The 20,855-nt window shown below is 43.6% G+C and overlaps 1 protein-coding gene across 3 annotated transcripts in view; it reads left to right on the top strand.

Moving 5' to 3' along the window:
• Nucleotides 1–20,855, top strand: part of STAG1 (STAG1 cohesin complex component) — a 219,827-nt gene that overhangs the window by 92,178 nt on the left and 106,794 nt on the right. For all 3 annotated transcript variants that reach the window (XM_081955375.1, XM_081955376.1, XM_081955374.1), the window contains exon 3: nucleotides 4,945–5,047. In XM_081955375.1, coding sequence (XP_081811501.1) covers nucleotides 4,945–5,047 — 103 coding nt within the window. The remainder of the gene's footprint in view (nucleotides 1–4,944; nucleotides 5,048–20,855) is intronic.

Below are 20,855 nucleotides of genomic sequence, written 5' to 3'. Positions count from 1 at the left end.
CATATAGAGCAGTGGTTCTGAACCTTCCCAATGCCTCGACCCTTTAATACAGTTCCTCATGTTGTGGTGACCCCCAACCATAAAATTATTTTCGTTGCTACTTCATAACTGTAATTTTGCTACTGTTATGAATCGTATTGTAAATATCTGATATGCAGGATGTATTTTCATTATTACAAATTGAACATAATTAAAGCATAGTGATTAATCTGCCAATCTTGGTTTGGGAGAAGATCAGCCAGGTTGGGATTTTCCAGGATAAAATGACCTCGCTGTCTGCCTCCAGCAGCAGTTCGTGGTTTACATGAGTTTCACTTTATTAAATTTACCTTTTTTACATTCCATTCCCCCCACCCACCCAGTTTTCTTTCTTCTTTCTTTCTTTCTTTCTTTCTTTCTTTCTTTCTTTCTTTCTTTCTTTCTTTCTTTCTTTCTTTCTTTCTTTCTTTCTATACCTTTCTCCTTTTTCTTCTTTCTTTCTTTCCATTCCTCCCTCCTTTCTTTCTTTCTTTCTTTCTTTCTTTCTTTCTTTCTTTCTTTCCATTCTGCCCTCCTTTTTCTTCTTTCTTTCTTTCCATTCCTCCCTCCTTCCCTTTTTTTTCTCTTTCCTTCTATTCCTCCCTCCCTCCCTTTTCTTTCTCTTTCCTTCCATTCTTCCCTCCCTCCCTCCCTTTTCTTTCTCTTTCTTTTCATTCCTCCCCTTTCTTTCTTTCCATTCCTCCCTCCTCTTTCTTTCTTTCTTTCTTTCTTTCTTTCTTTCTTTCTTTCTTTCTTTCTTTCTTTCTTTCAAATCATTACAACCAGGCGTGGGAGTGCATAGTGATTAATTCGTGCGAGCAATCGATTTAACACAGATTAAGAAGTTGCCCTTTAAATTGGATTTTAAACAGAGGCTTAAGCTACATCGAGCTGTGCTTCCGTCCTGAGTGGAATTCCTCGGGATGGAAGGAATGGGTGGGCGGGTCCTGTCCTCCCCTCCGACCTCCCCTGCCAGCCAAAAAGCCTCCGAGCTCAATTTAGCCCGCAGGACAAGACTGGCGGCGGGGGCAGCAAAGGTAGTGTTTAGGCCCAAGGCGGCTTGAATCCTGGCTGAAGCAGGCAGCCCGACTGCCCTGACGGTCTCCTGCTCTCCGGACGCCTTCGAGCACCTGTGCAGGCGCCTGGGATGAAGTGGCACCTTCGACCGTGCTTGCTTCGGCCGTCCATCGGAGCCGAGGCTGATCTGCCATCCAGAAGAACCCGTCTCGCCCTTCAGCACCTTGGCGTTTCCCTGGCGTGGAGACTGGGTGGATGGAGTCTGGGTTGCGCCTGGAGCCGGGAGGAAGCTGCTTTGCCACCCGGCATTCTTCATGCACCTGCCGCTTCAGGACATGGAGGTGGATGGTCTTAGGCGACCCCTGTGAAAGGGTTGTTCGACCCCCAAAGGCGTCGCGACCCACAGGTTGAGAACCGCTAATATAGAAGAAAGCGAATACCAAATTTCTTTTTTCTTTTCTTTTTGTTAACAATTTTTTTAATTTTATTTCCAGAGTTAAAATACAAAATTCAAAAAAGAAATGAAAGAAAAAAGACAAAAGCAAAACAATATAAAGCCAGAAAAATGTGCATAAAAACAAAGATAACACATAAATTTCCCCTCCCCAGTTGAATATGATAATTATATTTCAACAGTCAGTTCCCCCCCCCCCTTTGCAAAACAGGACCACAATTCATGAACTTCTACATCTCGAGTTGTGAAATTATTATGTAAAATTAAAAACATTACAAATACTAAAATATATTATTAGTCAATCAATTTGATCTATCATCTATCTACTACAAAAGAAAACAGTTAACAGATAGCCCCAACAACAAGCTAAACTTCAAAGCCCTCTGTTAACAATCTGTTATGTTTAACTCACAGATGGCCTCTAATCTATCATAAACCCATTGCAATCATGTTCTCTCATCTGTCCAGGATCAAATATTATTGATTGATTCTTGAGAATAAAGCTTTCCCTTGAAATTATAACTGCGTTGTTTCCAAATAGTTGCATCTCACTCCTCAAAGTCATAGGTCTTAATGAGAATTATTTGCATCACTTGTTTTCAATTGGTTTTCTAACAAATCAAAGCACAGCATCCCTTAACAGTAGTTTTCTGGTTGCATATAATAAGTCTATCTACAATTTCCTTCAGTTTTCCTAAGATTCAGTCCATCAACCATCAACTCCACTGTGATTAAATCTTTTATATTAATTCCCCTTTCAGTCTCCTCTAGGAATTCTACAATTCTCAAACAAAACCTCTCTTTCCCATCTATTAATGACAAATTAAATTCCGGTCCACCCAATTACAAATCTGATTTGTAAATTGAAAAATATGTGATTTTTTTTTGTGTGTGGGCATTATAAAGAATGTATAGTGTATTGTGTTTAGAGTTTCATTTATTGCTGCTCTAATTTTAATATAACCCCAATTCCTTCCTCAGCAAAACATACGCAATTTCATCTCAAGGACAAAGAGAATAAATGTTCCGTAACAGAGTAAGCACAGAAGAAACAGATAATAATTCTCACAGTGGATAATAAATAAAAAAGGGGAGAAGTTCCTGTTTCTTTTAAAAGAAAAATTAAAAAAAGACCAGAGATATATAACAAAATAGAATAAAACAACAAAATTATTTTAAGAATAAATGAAATACCAAATCCTTAAATAGAAATTGGTAGAAATGTAAATGAAATCCAATCACTTTCACTACCAAAGGGAAAGTATTCATGCTGGAGTTCCATGCAGCAAAAGAGAATGTTATTTAAATCTAAAATGAAACTATATGAAAAATTCACTTCCATAATCCAACAAGGATCTATGAGATAAATCAGCATTCAGCCGTATGTTTAATAGTTAAAAATGTAGGTCAAGATAAAAGTAAGCTTCAAAATATGATGTTAAAACCAGGGTGTGCCTAAAGAAATGACAGCTGGAAAAGGTGAAAACCAGATCCTCTGACTGGGTTTACCAAGAATTGCAATCCGCTAGATTCTATTCCCAGGCAAGTACACAGACAAATCAGCTGTTTGTCAGCAGGAGGAAAAAATCACCCCATCTCTCAGTGTGCCATTTTCTGGATATTCCAAATTTCACTGTAAATATATGAAGAATACTGAATAGGCTCAGAAGTAGGGAAAGGCCAAGAAAGTTAGATGGAACTGATATCCTGAAAAAGTGAGAGGAGAGAAATTCAAAAATTTCCTTACACAGCAGCATGCACATCAATGTAGTAATTTTGTGATGCAATATTAATTTTATATGCAAAGACATTTACACTCTTCCTTACCATTTTCCCTGTTAATAAAAAAAAGAATTGGTTTCATATACAGGAAGTCCTTGCTTATGATTAGTCACTTAGCAATTGTTTGCGGTTTCTTCGAAACTACTTACAACCCAGTTCCAATGCATCTCTCCCCCCCTCCCCCATCTCCTTCTCCCCTTCCCTCTCCCATTCTCTCACTCTCCCCTCTCTCTCTCTCACACACATACAGTGGCCAAATAGAGGGCCACTGCCATAATAAAGTAGTTGCAAAAAGTAGCAAGTGGAATCCCTAGAAACATTAGTTAAAGAGGACTTAAAGGAAATATATATCTGTAATCCTGGATAGCTGCTGTCAGATTAAGGAATTTTTAGTTAAATGACGACATAGGATGAAAATAAGCTTTATAATTTATATCTATCTATCTATCTATCTATCTATCTATCTATCTATCTATCTATCTATCTATCTATCTATCCATCCATCCATCCATCCATCTATCCATCCATCCATCCATCTATATTTGCAGTAGCATAAATAGAAAGCTGTAGACTTAAAGAACTTTCCCTAACCTATAGGATCTATAGGAAACAAAAACAATACACATTACATATTTCTTAATGAACTTTTGATTGGGATTTCTATACATATATACAAAATCTGTCAAAAGTCTCAGCAAGAAAAGTGTGTGTGCATGGATGGATATATCAATGAGCTCATTTTTGCTTTGAATCTTTTCACATTTTTATTTTTCGTTTTTATTTTCTTGCTAAAAGGCTTGTTATCTTTTGAATGTTATATAAATTGCATGTAACTATTTGCTTGTGACACGTAGGTGCTATCCCTGCCTCTAAAAGAACCACATTGTTATGATGATTTGAAAATGAAATCACTACTAGAACTACTACATATATTATTTTTGAGAGGCTCATATATATGATAAGAATGAAACCCCAAACAGGAAGTCCAGCATATGTTATATATGGTATAGGGCCAGAATATCTGAGGAACCTAAGGCCATCTACTTCATCCTATCAAATCTGATTGGGTGGGCACTGTCCTTAGCACTGGGATAGCGCTGAGATGGATAAGAGGATTTAACAAGGATGTTGAAAACTTAACTTTGGTTTTTAATATTTATGGTTTTAATATACATTTATTATGCTTTTTAATTGTTTAGTTGTTTAATTGTTGATGGGGGCGTCTGAGAGTTTGATAGAAGATGACCAGCTACATAAATGTCTTAAAAATAAATAAATACCTCAAGGATGATAGTCAATTAATCTAATAATTAAATCAATTAATAAATAATCCATTTATAGATCTTTTATTTGCTTAGATTCAGGTCTTGAAAATTTATAGCTGTCCAAATGTTGGATTCCAATTCCCTTGAAGTTGAGGCATGGTCAGTGGTGATGGTTATTGGATATTATAATTCAGCAAGATAATGTAACAGAACTGCTGACTTATATGGTCTTCATATTAGTAATTGTACGAGTGGAGAGAATTTGAGTGCATATAGCGGGTAGTCTAAATTTGCTGAATTATTTTCAATTTATAGTCTATCATTTGTATTAGCACTAAATATTACTGATTTTATTTTGTTCATGTACTTATGCTTACTAATTTATTTTTAATTAACATTTTCTTTCAGGGATTCTACAAATGAAACTACTGCCCATTCAGATGTTGCTAGTGAATTGGAAGAAACGCAACTGAAGGGGAAAAGAAAACGTGGTCGTCCTGGTAGACCTCCAGTATGCTATTTTTTTTTCTCTGAATACCTGTTAAAATTGTATAATTTCATTTTCTTAATTTTCACATTAGCAATTGTTGATGCTGCTACCGTGTTTCCCCAAAATTACATGTCCTGATAATAAAATCATGCCATATTCTTCCTGTGGGAAAAAATATATGCCCTCCCCCAATAATAAGCCCCCTGGACACCCCCCCTCCAGCCAGGCAGAGTGCCACTCACCAACCTAGTGACATCCCGAAGGCGCAAAGCCGCAGGAGCTGGGGGGAGGGGGGGGCAAAGGTGCTCACATTGCTTGATGCCTTTGGGATACCGCTAGGTTGGTGGGTTGTGCTGTGCCCAGCTGGAGCGGGGGGTTGCCGGGCAGCTGGTCTCACGAGCAGCCACCCAGCAATGCCCCTTTCCAAGCGGGCAGAGTGCCACTCACTGACCCAGTAATATCCCAAAGGCGCTAAGCCACGTGGCGCTCTGCCCAGCTGGAAAGAGAGGTTGCGCGAGCACTTGTTCTGCTTCCAGCTCGCGGGCCTCCCAGCCTCACCATGCCCAGCTCTCCCTGCAGGGTTGGGCCAGGGCGCTGCCGCCCTGCTGCCGCGGCCCCACCACCATACTCCGAGCATAACCGGCTTCCAAACTCCGGAGATCCGCTACCGAGTCTTCCGGCAGCAGCCGCTCTGGGACTACATTCTATGGTTGTGGGCTGGTTGTTGGAAGACTCTGATGTGACAGCGGATCTCCAGAGTTTGGAAGCCAGTTATGCTCGGAGCATGGCGGTGGCAGCATGGCCGAGCCCTGCAGGGAGAGCTGGGCATGGTGAGGCTGGGAGGCATGTGAGTTGTAGGCAGAACAAGTGCTCACGCAACCTCTCTTTCCAGCTGGGTAGAGCGCCACGCGGCTTATCGCCTTTGGGATATTACTGGGTCGATGAGTGGTGCTCTTCCCGGCTAGAAAGGGGGGTTGCCAGGCGGCTGCTCATGAGCATGGTCACCTCATGGCGGCTTTGTTGCGCTGCTGTGACAGCGCAACACAGCCGTTTGCCCCTGAGGCTGTGCCCGGCTCTTCAGGCGCCCGCTCGCAAGAGAGCAGCCACCCGGCAAACCCAAACCAATAAGCCTCCCGATAATAAGGCCCAAGCAAAAAATTTGGGGGGGGGTGGTTCAAAAAAAAATAAAACCCTGTCTTATTTTCGGGGAACACGGTACCTATTTGAAGATTTGTGCTGTGTATTATGGCATGCCGGTATTATTTATTATTATAACAGTTAACAAACTTGTAAGAAGAATTGACTTTTCATATTCTACTTTTAAAAATTATATACTGGTTATTGTTTTTGCCTAGTAATGAGCAACCTCATGAGCCCCATGTATTATGAGGTAGGTCAAGGCTAAAATATCAATATATAACTCATTCACATGTCTTGGGAGTTGTAAAGAAAAACAGTATGGAGAAAGATCAATCTCTCTTCCAGCCCCTTGCTGCCTCTCCTGTAACTGATTTGTGAAGATTGATTTTTTAAAATATATATCAGATTAATATGTATTAGGGATGTAACCCTAGGCTTGGCTTGGCAATGTATATAAGCTATGATTACTTTACTGTTACTTTAAATGATTAAGAGATGTAATTGGTTTGTTACCTCAAGCAGCTATAAGAGGGAGCCAGAATGACTGTTAGCTCTCTGTTTTGTTAGAAGCTGATCGGTGTATACTGAGGTATTGTGGTTTGCAACTGTTAGCTATATTTTGTGTGCTAGACTGACTATTTTGATAACTGTATTACTGAACCGTGTATGACTTGGACTGTTAACCGGACTCTGAATACTTCTATATTTCTACATAGTAAACTACTATATTTTTATACTATTCAGTGTCTCTGTATGCTGGTTTGTGCGTGTTATTCCATATCACTCTCATTGCGCTTCTCTGCATACTCGCTCTTCTAACGGGGAGCTTAATTACTTAACTCTGGTTATGGGCCCAGTATACCCTGTGTATCCAGAGTATACCAGATGTAGCTAAAAAGAGAGTTCGTGTTGATACGCAATACCGTATACAGATAGCTGTTTAGTTTATAAGTGTTTACTATTATGTAGAAGATGGCACACCCACCATCAGCAAATTTATCACTGATAACCCGGTTGGATGGAACAAACTATGCTTCCTGATCAATGAAGTGCAGCTTACTTCTGCGTACTGAAGGATTGTGGGATGCTGTACAGAATCCACCGGATGTGACTTCTTGGGATCCAGATACGAGGATGATGCCAAGAAGATAGCAGAGTTTCAAAGATGCAACGAACGAGCATTGTGTATAATTGGTCTAACATTGACTGACCAACAATTAGTTCATATTCGTGGGGAGAATTCTGCAGCAAGATGTTGGGAGAATTTGAAGAAGATATATGTACATGACACTGTAGGTGCACATATACATCTTACCCGCAAACTGTTTAGGGCACGTCTTCTGAAGGGTGGAGATATGTTAGCTCATTTAAACTTTATTAAAGGAGTTTCCAAGAGCTACATGAAAAAGAACTTATTTTCTCAGAGTTCCATCAAATTTACATCATTCTGTCATCACTGGATGAGAGTTATGATGATTTTGTATTGTCCCTTGAGGTCCTAATCCGAAATGAACTAACATTGACTGACATAACTGCACGCCTGTTGGAAGAATCCAGAAGAAGGTTGAAAAGAGAGCAACTGAGAGAGAAAGCACCACAACATGAAGAGTCACCTTCAATTGCCTATACTGTTAGAAAATGTTTTTCTTGTGGGGCTAAGGGGCATATAGCTAGATTCTGTAAACATGCAAAACAACAGAATACTAGAAAGGCTAAGAAAAATGATCATGTCAACTTAGGTATGTCTACTTTGACTATCTCTAGAAATGCACCAATAAGCCATGATTCATTGGTTGTTGATAGTTGAGCATCACAGTGCATTACCAGAAATAAGAATTGTTTTATTAAAATGTCTGCCAGCAAGCAACATGTATCTTTTCCAAATTGATGGAGGGTGAAAGCATCTGGTGAAGGTATGGCAAGGTGTTCATTTGTAAATGAGCATTTATCCATGTTGTATATACCTAAACTGAAATTTAATTTATTATCAGTAAGAGCTCTAGTTAAGATTGGCTATGTAGTAACCTTTAGGGGAGATAAATGTATCATAGAAAAAGAAGGTAATAGGATTACTGCAAAATTAAAAAATGGTTTATATATTATAACTGTTGACCATACTGCCAATTCAGTGTATGACAATGTGAAGCCACATGATGAATGCATACATCTTTTACATAGGCGTATGGGGCACATTAATTTCAAGACGCTGCAACAAACTGTAAAGTTGTCAGAGGGAGTGAAATTATGTAATGTATGTAGTAAGGAAAAGAGCAGGGTTACTCCAGCAAACAGACTTAATGGGTTTAAAACGAAGGAACTTTTGGAAGTTGTTTTTGCTGATCTAATTGGACCTATAAAACCCAGTTTGGGAGGTGCCTGTTATGTTTTGAGTATCATGGATCATTACTCAAGAAATGGTTTCTGCTACTTAATGAAAGACAAGACAGAAACATTTCAACAATTTTTTAATTGGCTGAGATTTGCTGAAAGGAAGATAAAAGCCAAGGTTATTACTGTAGTTACTGATAATGGGACGGAGTTTACAAATTATAAGTTCCAAACTATGTTAAAAACAGTTGGTATTGAGCATAAATGCTCTGCTCCTTATAGACCTCAACATAATTCGTTGGTAGAACGAAGGGGGCAAACGTTGCAAGCTATGACTAGAACTATGTTAGCCGATTCAGGATTGCCTGAAACATTATGGGGTGAAGCCATGATGTGTGCTAATCATTTACTGAACAACGTTGTAAATGCTTCTACTGGAGAGATACCATTTACTTGTTGGCGTGGTAGGAAACCTGAGCTACTTGCACACGTTTGGAGTTCCTGCATGGGTACATATTCCAGCACAGATTAGGTTAAAGGGACAAACTCGTGCAAGGCAGTTAATATTTGTAGGTTATGACTCAAATCATAGATCTTATAGGTTCTGGGAACGTGGGACAATTAAGATCTATCACAGTGCTAATGCGAAGTTTTTAGAGCATGTTTGTTGGGATAAACTGGAATTAAACAACGATGTAGTAATTGAAACTCGAGTAGACCAAAATAATGTATCAGGAATACCAGAAACGTGTGATGAAGGGAAGGAGTCTACTCAGGAGGAGGAAGTGATAAAGCAGGAGGACGTTCAGGATAGTCCACCTATAAGCCCTGAGTTACCCAGAAGGTCAACCCGTGTAACCCGGCCACCTGATAGGTATCAGGCATCTGTTGCATGTCAAGTAAATAAAGTTCCTGCAACGTATAATGAACTATCAATGTATCCTAAAGAGGAGCAAATAGTTTGGAAAACAGCAATGAACAGAGAACTGAAATCTTTACAGGATCTGGAAGTATATGAGAATGTGAGATTACCACCAGGTGAAAAGGCAATAGGGTGTAAATGGATTTATAAGATTAAATCAAGTGTAGATGGGACAGTTACCCATAAAGCTAGATTGGTAGCACAAGGTTTCAACCAGTCGGCAACTGATTATGATGAAGTGTTTGCACCAAGTTTAAAAGCCATAACATTGCATGCATCATTAGTTTGGGCAGCTAAGCATGGATATGTAATAAATCATTTAGATATTGAAACTGCATATCTTCATGCACCGTTGCAACACACTATTTATTTAAAGAAACCTGAAGGGTTAAACACTGATAACAAAACTGATTGTTGGAAATTAAAAAAGAGCCTGTACGGTTTAAAATAGTCAGGCTACGAGTGGAATCATTGTATAGTGAAGGAATTAGCAAGGATAGGGTTTAAAGCTGGTTTAGCTGATCCTTGTTTATTTAAGCTAGAAATGGTATGACTTCATTATTGTTATTGTTTACAGACGATATAGCATTGATTACTAAAACAGAGCAGAAGGCCATTGAAATTATTACACTGTTAAAAAAGAGGTTTAAAAGAAAACATCTTGGTGAAATAAAGAAATATCTTGGATTGAAGATAGATAAGACTAGGGGAGGATATAAAATATCACAGGCTGATAAGATCAATCAGTTGCTTAGAAATTACAAAATGGAACTGTGTAAAACTGCTAAAACTCCTATGAGTCAGGAATTTAGCAATGATGATAACAAAAGCCCAGTGTTTGATAAGAATATTTATCAATCCCTAATTGGTAGTTTATCTTATCTAAGAAATTGGTCTAGACCAGATATTTCATATAGCATTAATCAATTGGCAAGGTTTAATGCCGAACCCACTGAACGGCATTGGCAAGCAGCAAAACGTGTATTAAGGTATCTGAAACAGACAATACACTATACATTATACTTAGAGCCTAAGGATAAGCTGATATTAACCGCATACGGTGATGCAAGTTTTGCAACTGAAGTTTCCACACGTAAATCTACATCAGGTATCGCAATATTGTTAGGAAAGGCGTTGGTTGGATGGCAGTCTATTCGTCAGAAGCATATAAGTTTGTCTACAATGGAGGCCGAATTTTCATGTTTATCTTTGTTACATACCGATGTAATTTGTTACAAGCAACTACTGATAGATATGGGAATTAATGTTCGTGAGCCTATTGCTGTATACGAGGACAATCAAGCAGCGATCCAGATGGCAACAAATATTGCTGTAAAGACAATGTCAAAGCATACTGACTTAAGATATATGAATGTACGGCAAAGTTAAAATGATTAAACTAGAATATTGTATGTCTGAGGAGAATGTTGCTGATCATTTTACTAAAGCACAGGGTACGGTCAAACATAAACAATATTGTGATTTTTATAGATTGAGAATGTGAAGTTGTGTGTAAATACATTGACAACCCAAGAGGGGAGAGTATTAGGGATGTAACCCTAGGCTTGGCTTGGCAATGTATATAAGCTATGATTACTTTACTGTTACTTTAAATGATTAAGAGATGTAATTGGTTTGTTACCTCAAGCAGCTATAAGAGGGAGACAGAATGACTGTTAGCTCTTTGTTTTGTTAGAAGCTGATCGGTGTATACTGAGGTATTGTGGTTTGCAATTGTTAGCTATATTTTGTGTGCTAGACTGACTATTTTGATAACTGAATTACTGAACCGTGTATGACTTGGACTGTTAACCGGACTCTGAATGCTTCTATATTTCTACATAGTAAACTACTATATATTTATACTATTCAGTGTCTCTGTATGCTGGTTTGTGCGTGTTATTCCATATCACTCTCATTACGCTTCTCTGCATACTCGCTCTTCTAATGGGGAGCTTAATTACTTAACAATATGTTTGCATGAAATTGTGTTAATGATCTGATGCAATATGCAATATAAAAATGAGGAAAAAAGAACATGAATAAGATCTGGACATTTTTTATCATTAAAAAAAGACAAGAAATTTGATGAAATTGCTTAAAGCTGTCTTCTTTAACTCTTCATTAAATAAACAAACCCAAAACAAAATATAACAGTTCCTCAGTTCATATGTTAATAAGCAGCATGTTATCAGTGCTCCAAATCAGGTTGTTCTCCATTGTTGGTGGAGATAGCATCCAGGAATGGGTTAACCCTTTCTGTCATCCAATCGGACAGAGTCTGTAAACTTCAATGTACTTCCTCCTCTGGTAGCTCCACCCAGCTTTTAGACTCAGTCTTCCTTAGGACTGGACGTGTTATTCTTTCTCTCCATCTCAACTTTGCTAAAAATCATTCCTTCTACTACAGTTGAGGCTTTCTCCCTTAATAATATTTCTGGGTTGAGCAGCCTCTGCAGCCAGCGTCCAGGGTGATTCCCTGGGACACTAAGGGCAGCGTGGTAGCGGCACACACATTGTGGGACAGCGACATGGGTTTTAACCCTGGATCACTGACCTGAGATCGCAGGTGACCAGCACAGTCCCGATGAGGCGAGGAGACAAGTCACATGGGGTTTTCTACCCTGCAGCTTTCCCCAGGCTTGTCCCACCTGCGGGCTGCCATTTTGGATCGCTTGAGAAAATGGGCATCATTTTGCTTGGGCGTGAAGCTGGCGGCCGCCATTTTGGGGAGCAGCACATTGTTGGAGACCTAAATTCAGCGGAGCGGGCCTGGGTGAGCCTTAACTGCAGGGCTCATTACCCAGCCACACAACTGCTTCACCCTCCAGCAGTCTGTACGGTGGTGAGATTCCACGTGGTCTCCGGGCATGGCAGATGGCAACTTGGAACCCTCATTGGACGTGGCAGGTGCCCCTCAAAGTTCCCCCGGCAACAGGAAGCAGTCGCAGGGACCTCAGGATTGAGGCCTGTGAGGAAGAGGGTGCCCCCCCCCCATACCAGCCAAAGGGGGCATTCCAAGAAGGCCTCTAAGGCCATGGAAAAGGCAGAAAGCAGGTGCCAGAGGGCTTTAGATAGAGAATTTGCCAAGTCCCAAAGGGAAGCGGCTAGGAGGGCAGCAGATCAGCGCCCTGTTGAGCAGGTCAGCCCTCACCCCTTTGAAGAGATGCCCCTTGTTCAGGACAATCTCCAACCAGATGAGATGTCCCCAGACAGTGAAGAGGATCTCCCACTGTCTCTCCCTGGGGAAGGGGATTTGACCCTGGATTCCCCTCTGTTTAGAAACCTGCCCTCCGTGCATAATAGCCCCATGCCTGAGGCCTCAAACACATTGACGACAACAGGTGTTCATCCCTTGCAGGCGTCAAAAGCTCAGCTGGCCAATATGGCAGCCATTATCACAGAGGGATTGCAGCAGGCTTACAACAGTGGACTTTCCTGCAATTCTCAGAGAGAAGCAGGGCCCCGGTTCACAGAGAGGGCCGGGACTCCCAGGGATCTTTGGTCTGCCCAGGGAGTCAGGCCCCTAGATCTCCAAGCCAGTCATCCCTCTCAGGTGAGGAGAACATCCTCAGAGAGTCTGACCTTTCCAAGGACGAAGGTCTCATCTCTGATCAACCTGCCTTGGTAGGCCTTTTCCGGCTTTCTCTCTTTCAGTCCCTCCTGTTTAAGGCACAAAAAGTTGCCATAGGCACCAGTCAGCCCACACAGCCGATCCCTACTGGATCAGGGGACCTAACAGACCCTTTCTTCTCTGAACCTGCTGTGGAAAAGGAGGTGGTACCTTCTCCCAAATTATTCCTAGATGTTCAAAGACAGTGGGCTTCCCTGGGATTGGGGCCTTTCCCCAAAAGTCAGGACAAGCACTTCTATAACGTGGGTCTCAATTTGGCCAAGATCCTAGAGGTACCTGCTGTGGATGCACCTGTGGCAGCGCTGTCCCCCTTGGTCATCACTGGTACTTCAGAGGAGTTCCTTTGACCGGAGGACAAGAAGTCCAAACAGACCTTGGTGAAGAGTCATCAGGCTGCTGCTTGGGTGGTGAGAGCCTCATGACCTCATCCTTCTTTATCAGGGCTTCCCTTCTCTGGTTGAAACAGCTGCAGCAATGGAGTTTTCTAAAGATGAGTGCAGGCCAGGTTCGCTTCAAAGTCCATAGCTTCCTTGGTGGCAACCAGGCAGCTCCTCTGGCTTAGACATGCCAGGAATAAGTGGTGACTGGCATCTGGCCCTTTTTCGTGGGACTGACTATTCGGTGCACTCCTGAAACCCTTACTCAGGGTCCAGGGACAAGCGGAAGATCTTGCCTTCCCTCTAGAGGAGGTCCGAAAGCCATTCCTCCCCCTATTATTGCCGTTCGACCTGTCGAGGGTTGGACAGGGGATTCAACCTCCCTCGTCTGCAACGACAGTTTCCACCTAGACAGGGTCAGCAGCAGGATAGTGCAAACAGAAGCGATTAACATTATCCACCCAAGAGGTCCTTCAGGGGTAGAGCAGGTTGTCCCTTCCGGCATCAAAAGTGACTGCCAGAGAACCTTCCCATTGGGGGCCAACTGGCTTTCTTTGCCAACCGATGAGAAGAGATCACCATAGACGCTTGGATCAGGGAAACAGTAAAATTAGGTCTCTCCCTCAAATTTCTCCCCCCCCCCCTGAGGTTTTTCATCAGTTGCCCTGTTTCTCGAGATTGGGGAAAGAAGCTCCTCGTGGAACAGGTGATTCAGGTCTCCTGGAAATCCGGGGAATTCAGCCTGTTCCTGAGGATCAGCAGGGACAGTGATTTTACTTGTTCTTGTTTATCGTCCCGAAGTTCTCGGAGGGTTGGAGAGCCATACTCAATCTAAAATGCCTGCACCGCCATATTGTTTATTGGCAGTTCAAGATGCATTCCTTTCAGACCATCTTAGAGAGCATCTGGATGGAGGATTACCTCACCCCAGTAGACCTTATGGAAGCATTTCTCCACGTGCCAATCCTCCCAACTCACCTGCGATTCTGCTATCAGGGAAAACATTTTCAGTACAGGGCCCTTCCTTTCGGGCTCTCATCGGCGCCCAGGGTGTTCACCAAAATCCTAGCCACCATGGCAGCCCATCTCTGAGCCAGGCCAGTCAGAATCCAGTGCTATCTGGACAACATTCTTCTTCTTTCCAGGTCACTAAGTCAGGCAGAGAGGGATCTAGATGTCGCCCTGAAAGACCACAGGTTTTCCATAAACCTAGTCAAAAGCCACCTCTATCCCTCGACCCACCTTCTCCATCTGGGGGCAATTATAGACACCACAGAGGGCAGGCTTTATCATTCCCAAGAGAGACAGGACAGCCTCTGAGCCTCGGCTGGCAGCATGAGATCTCAACGCTGAGTCCAGCTGATCGTCCTCTCCCAATTACTAGGAAAGATGGTCTCCTGTTTTGTGATCGTCCCTTGGGCCCGTCTACATAGCAGACCCTACAGTGGTTTCTTCTCCTGCACCAGAAGACTGGCAGGAGCTGTTCATTGACCGCAGTTCATGTATCTCCAGAAGTGATCAGGTCACTGGGGGGGGGGGGGGGGGTCCACGGCCATCTCCAAGGGTTCCCTGTTCAGCGAGCCAGCCTGCCTGACGCTAACCATGGGCACCAGTCTGTTCAGCTGGGGCACTCACCTAGAGTCAGGGATGGCTCAGGGCCAGTAGTTCCAGTCCAACCTCAAGCACAACATCAACTGGTGGAACTGCGGGAAATGCACTAGCTCTAGTACACTTCCAGGAGAGCGTAGTCAACAATCACATCCTGGTCCTCACAATATGACTGCCAAGGCCCATATCAACTGCCGGGGGGGACGACTCATTCCAGGTCCCTCATGAGGGAAGCCGAACTTCTTGGCCTCTGGGTGGAAGACCATTTGTTGTCTATAAGGGCTGAACATATCTCGGAGGTATCAAAGGTTCAAGCCGACTGGCTCAGCCCCACTCAGAAAGATCACATGGAGCGGAGACTACATCCGGGCCTCTTCTGGGAACGGACCAGCTGGTATGGCCTGCCAGCGATCGATCTCTTTGCCACCAGGGACAACAGACAAGTGCACTTCTCATGGTACGCAGTTCCAGGTGCAGAAGGCACGGATGTGCTACCTTGCCCATGGCCCTCTGGACTTCTATATGCCTTCCCTCCTCTACCTCTCATTCAACGCTGGAGGAGGGAGTGGAGCTTCTACTTCTGGCACTCTATTGGCTCTGTTGACCCTGGTTCGCAGATCTGATGAACCTATCGGTAGCATCCCTCTGGAGACTTCCCACTTCCAGAATCTCGCTCAGCCAGGAGTCCCTTGCCCACACAGATCGTCAGTGAGTCAAAATTGATACCCTAGAGATTGAGCGGCGGGTCCTGACAACAGACAGTCCCTAGGGTAGCGATGGCGAACCTTTTTTGGCTCACGTGCCATAAATGGGGGGAGCGCAGGGGGGTCATGTGCGGGTGTGCTGCACCCATAATGCAATGCACGAATCCCCCCAGTACGCATGCGCACACTTCAGGCGCTCCCCCCCATTTTTACATGCTTTTTTGGCCCTCCCCAGGCTCCAGAGGCTTTATAGGAGCCTGGGGAGGGCGAAAAGAGCCTCTCCCCGCCCCCTCAATCACCCTCTGGAGGCTTCAGGGACCTACAGGAGGCTTCCCTGAAGCCTTCGGAGCAGTCAAAATGACCCTCTGAGCAAACTGGAAGTCTGTTGCTGAATTTCTGGTTTGCCCATAGGGCTGGCTTTTTACGCTCCAGAGGCTTCATGGAAGCTCATGAAGCTTCTGGAGGGCCTCCGGGAGGGCGGGGGGGCTCTTTTCGCCCTCCCCAGGCTCCTATAAAGCCTCTGGAGCCTGGGGAGGGCAAAAATGGCTTTAAAAAAGGGTGAACTCTGCTGGCCAGTATGCACATGCGCGCTGGCAGCGCCTCGCGTGCCCTGACAAATGGCTCTGCGTGCCACCTGTTGCACGCATGCCATAGGTTCGCCATCACTGCCCTAGGGTCACTGGGACAATATAAGCATCGAGACGACCGTTGACCGCATCTATGACGCTACCTGGCAAAACTTTTGTTGATGGTGCTCAGGCAAGAACATTCCTTTCTCACAGGCACCCATCCATCAGGTGCTGGAGTTTTTGCAGGAGGGCTTGGACAATGGCCTGGCCCCTAGCACCCTCCAGAGGCAGGTCGCCACCCTCTCCTCAGTTTTCTCCTGCGGATCACTCATATCTCTGGCACACCATCCCTTAATCCAATGGTACCTGTAAGGGGCCACCAACCTCCGACTTCCAGTCATTCATCGATATCCAACATGAGACTTGACCAAGATGCTACATTCTCTCACGAGGCCTCCTTTCGAACCCTTGAGGGACACCTGCCTCCGCTACCTTTCCTTTAAGGTGGCATGTTTGGTGGCCATTACATCAGCTAGGTGGGTATCGGAACTGGCGGCCTTGTCGGCAAGGCACGACTTGTGCATCTTCCATTCTGACAGTCATATTGTGATTTGACTCTTCATTTGTCCCAAAGGTCAACACTAAAAGCAGTCTTTGTGTCATTCCAGCTGGCCTCCATGGGACACAAGGCTACTCCTTCCTCGTTGAGTTGCTGGATACAAACCTGCATTGCAAAAATCTACGAACTGCAGTCTCAGCCACTTCCAGGGCATATCACGGCTCACTCCACTAGGAGTGCGGCTATATCTGCTCCTTGGGCCACACAGGCTTCACTGGGAGAGGTGTGTCGAGCCGCCACTTGACCTCTCCATCGCCATTTATTCGGCATTACAAGATACATAGCTACATGTCAGCAGATGCGGCATTTGGCAGGCGGGTTTGACAAAGAGTTCACACAAGCCAGGCGGCTTCAGCCCAGACAACCAGCCACCCATGAGGACAGACAAAGCTTTAGTATGTCCCATTCTGAATGCTATCTTCACCAACAATGGAGAATGGGTGTTGGTCTTACCTGAGATGCTTGTTCTCTGGGCAGATGGAGATAGCATCCTGCCCCACCCTAGAATAGGTTTGATCCAGTGCCAGCAAGGAGAGACTCTTCAATGATCACACGTCAGTCTGTAGCAACGCCTTTGTCAAAAAGCTGGGCGGAGCTACCAGAGGAGGTGTGACATTGAAGTTTGCAGACTCAGTCTGATTGGATGACAGAGTTAACCAATTCCTGGATGCTATCTCCACCTGCCCAGAGAACGCCCATTTCTTTTTCTGTCAATTTTCGATCTCTTGGCTGCGCAACAGTGACAAGGCAAAGGGAAGGGTCCCTCCTTCCAAGGCTCAAAGCCTCTCCCCAGAGCGCGCACACTGGGCTCTGCTTACAGGATGGGGGCACCTTCCTAGCAGCAAGGCCAGGACCAAGGAAGAGGAAGGGGCTCCCGTCACTTGTCGTTTCTGCTGTGCCGCACCCTTACCAGAGCAGAGCGCTGAGGAAAACAAGAAAACTGACAGCAACACCGCCGCCTAATTTCGGGCCTCTCACCTGAATGAAGTGGATGGTGAGCGCAGATGTGCCCACTCCGTCACCTCCCACCACCACTTTTCCTGCCCCGGGCTGTCCCTGCAGACAGCGGCCATTGAGGAAGAGCCCAGGCCAGGAGAGGTGAGTGAGGCGCAGCACTGCAAAGGTTTGCTGCTCCTTCTGTAATCCTCCCCAGGCAGTGGTTTGGTGATTGCCACCTTGCCAGCCACAGGCCCAGACGCTTCTAAGTGCCGAGCGAACAGTAGCGAAAGGAGGGGTAAGAAGCCTAGTCCATGACTCGAAGGCTGCTCCAGATTCCTCCTGCCCCTCTCCCTGCTGCTGCTTTCCTGCTTGACAGCCTCACACAGAGTGAAAGCGATGGCAAATGCCCCGCGCCCAGGTCCTTTGCTTGGGCTAACAAATGGTCGTCGGGAGGTGGGGGCAGCCATGCAAATAGAGGTGAATATGCGGCCAACGGCTATCTTCGGAGCAGGGAGGGAGAAAAGTTCGACTTTTCTACTGCAGCATTAAACATGGCTGCGTCTCTTCTCCTTCTCGGACTCATACACACAGAGCAAACATGAGAAAGAGGCGAGAAGCAGCCAGGTTGAAGACTTATCCAACTGAACTTTTCTGTTGGTTCTGTGGGCGTGGCTTGGTGAGTGGCCTGAATGATGTAGTTGGCCATGCCCACTCAGTCACATGACCCCCACCATCAAGCCACACCCACAGGACCGGTAGGGAAAAAATTGAATTTCGCCACTGGTGCAGCTCAATGACCACATCGCTTAGTGATGGAGAATCTGGTGCCAGTTGTGGTTGTAAATCAAAGACTATCCATAAAAGCAGAAAGTGATTGACCATGCAAGAGACTGGGAGTAGTGACCATGAATAGTATAACATACCAAGTGATCATCCCTCAAAAGTAGCCAGCCCTACTTACCACCATATCTCTCCCTGTCCCCTACCTACCACAGCACTGTGATATAACTGCCTGCACGTCTCCTCTTAGACATACCACCACCACCCCTCTCCACATATTTCCCCAGAACAAAAGGCCACCTCTCATATCTTATTATCCAAATGGCTTACTGTTGGCTCTACCTTAAGGTGATAGCCTAGAAACCAGGAGCTTGAATTCTAGTCCCATTTTAAGCATGACAGTCAGCTGGGTGACTTTCAGTCAATCCTTCTTTCTCAGCCTAGCCTACCTCACAGGGTTCTTATTGTCAGGAAAATAGAAGGAGGAAAGAGTATTAGGTATGTTTGCTATCTTGAGTGGTTTATAAGTCTTAAGTGCTATTGTTATTACTATTGAGTTACATATAAAATAAAGGCAGGATAAAAATCTAAATAATAAATCAATCACCCCCTTATCTCTCATATATGTATCAACTAACCAGGGGTGGGTTCTAACCAGCGTTACCGCCGGTTCGCTCGTGGGAATGCTTCATGTGCACGCACTGCATTCACATGCACAGTTCAATACTAATTGTTCTGCACATGCGCAGAACTCAAAAACAAGATAGCGGCAGCGACTGCGGCAACCGGGGAACTGGTTCAGAGGCATGGCCAATCTGGGTCACTGCCGGTTCTGTGACCCAGGCTGGCATGTCACTACCGGTTCAGCCGAACCGGGCCAAACCGGTAGGAACCCACCACTGCAACTAATCTTTCACCCAGAGTATTTATAAGTCTAAATATACCAATACCCCTACTAAACTGCACATATTGAGTGACTTTGATAAATTATCCCTTCTATTTCTCATTCAAAAGGAGGAATAGATATTTGCACCACATCAAAACTAGCCTCTTACCACTACCCACTAAGATATAAAAAGTGTACACACCTGTTAAAATGCCAGGTATTTGAGATGTAAAAAAAATCAGACTAAGTTAAAACATATTTTTTTCTACCTTAAATATAACATATAAGCTGACAATTGAAAAACAAACTGAAATCTTGTAGGATGGAAAATAACGATAAACATATAATAATGTTGCTGCATAAACTTACACATTTTCTTATAAGTAGCAATGTGATGTTCAGATTTAACCAATCACATTCAAGCTGATGTTAAAATAGTAGTACATACTTGCCATCAATTAAAATGACTCGTGATCTAGCCCATATAAAGTTCACCTATTCTAATAGGATTTTTCTGACATTTCTCAGTTGCCTCTCACAGAAAAAGCCATGGTCTGCAAAGAGCTTACAAAGCATCAAAGGGATCTCATTACTGGAAGGTACCAGGAGAAATGTACAGAAGGTTTTTTTTTTAACATCTCAAAAATCTGGCACTTTAACGGGGTTGTGTAGACTTTTTATATACACTGTATATCAACCTGCTTCACTCGGAGCCTTCATCTAGGTGTCTGTCCTTCAGAAGCCCAAGTGGTTCTTTTTCTTTTATTGAGCCGTTTTTGCTTCTGGAAGAAATACATTCTTTGCCTGTTTTGTTGTGTGACAGTAATTTGAGTATGAAAGAATGAGTGTTATAGGCAGATATAGATTAGTTTAATTTAGAAATGAGATATATTAGTTTGCAGGCAATTATTTTTAATGAGTTCTTAAATTATTGCTTTCTCTTTAAATATGTAAAGAAATATTTAAACATTTAAATAGTTCTTTGGAATTGTGCGTGGAATATGGCATACAGATATATACAAGAGGTGTATGTATATATTGGGGGTGGGGCAGACCATTACATGGACCTTTTTCTGCCCCCATCCCACCCCGGGACGGTTCCTTTTACACAAATAGCAATTCTTAAACAATGCATTTCTTGGAAACATCTAAAAGCAGTTTCAATTTCAGATGCACTTGAATGATATTGAATAGCGGGACTGATTTCAAATAGGTTTTCAGTCAGGAGGTCATACTAAGACTATTATAATTGCTTGGGTAGTTGATAATTTGGAACAAAGGAATATAGCTCTTACATTTCTTGTCCCCTGAAGAGCTTTGAAT

This window comes from Natrix helvetica (assembly GCF_964273705.1).
Source record: "Natrix helvetica genome assembly, chromosome: 5".
Lineage (NCBI taxonomy): Eukaryota > Metazoa > Chordata > Lepidosauria > Squamata > Natricidae > Natrix > Natrix helvetica.
Note: the sequence above shows the minus strand (reverse complement) of the source record. Positions and strands in the feature narration are given on the sequence as shown.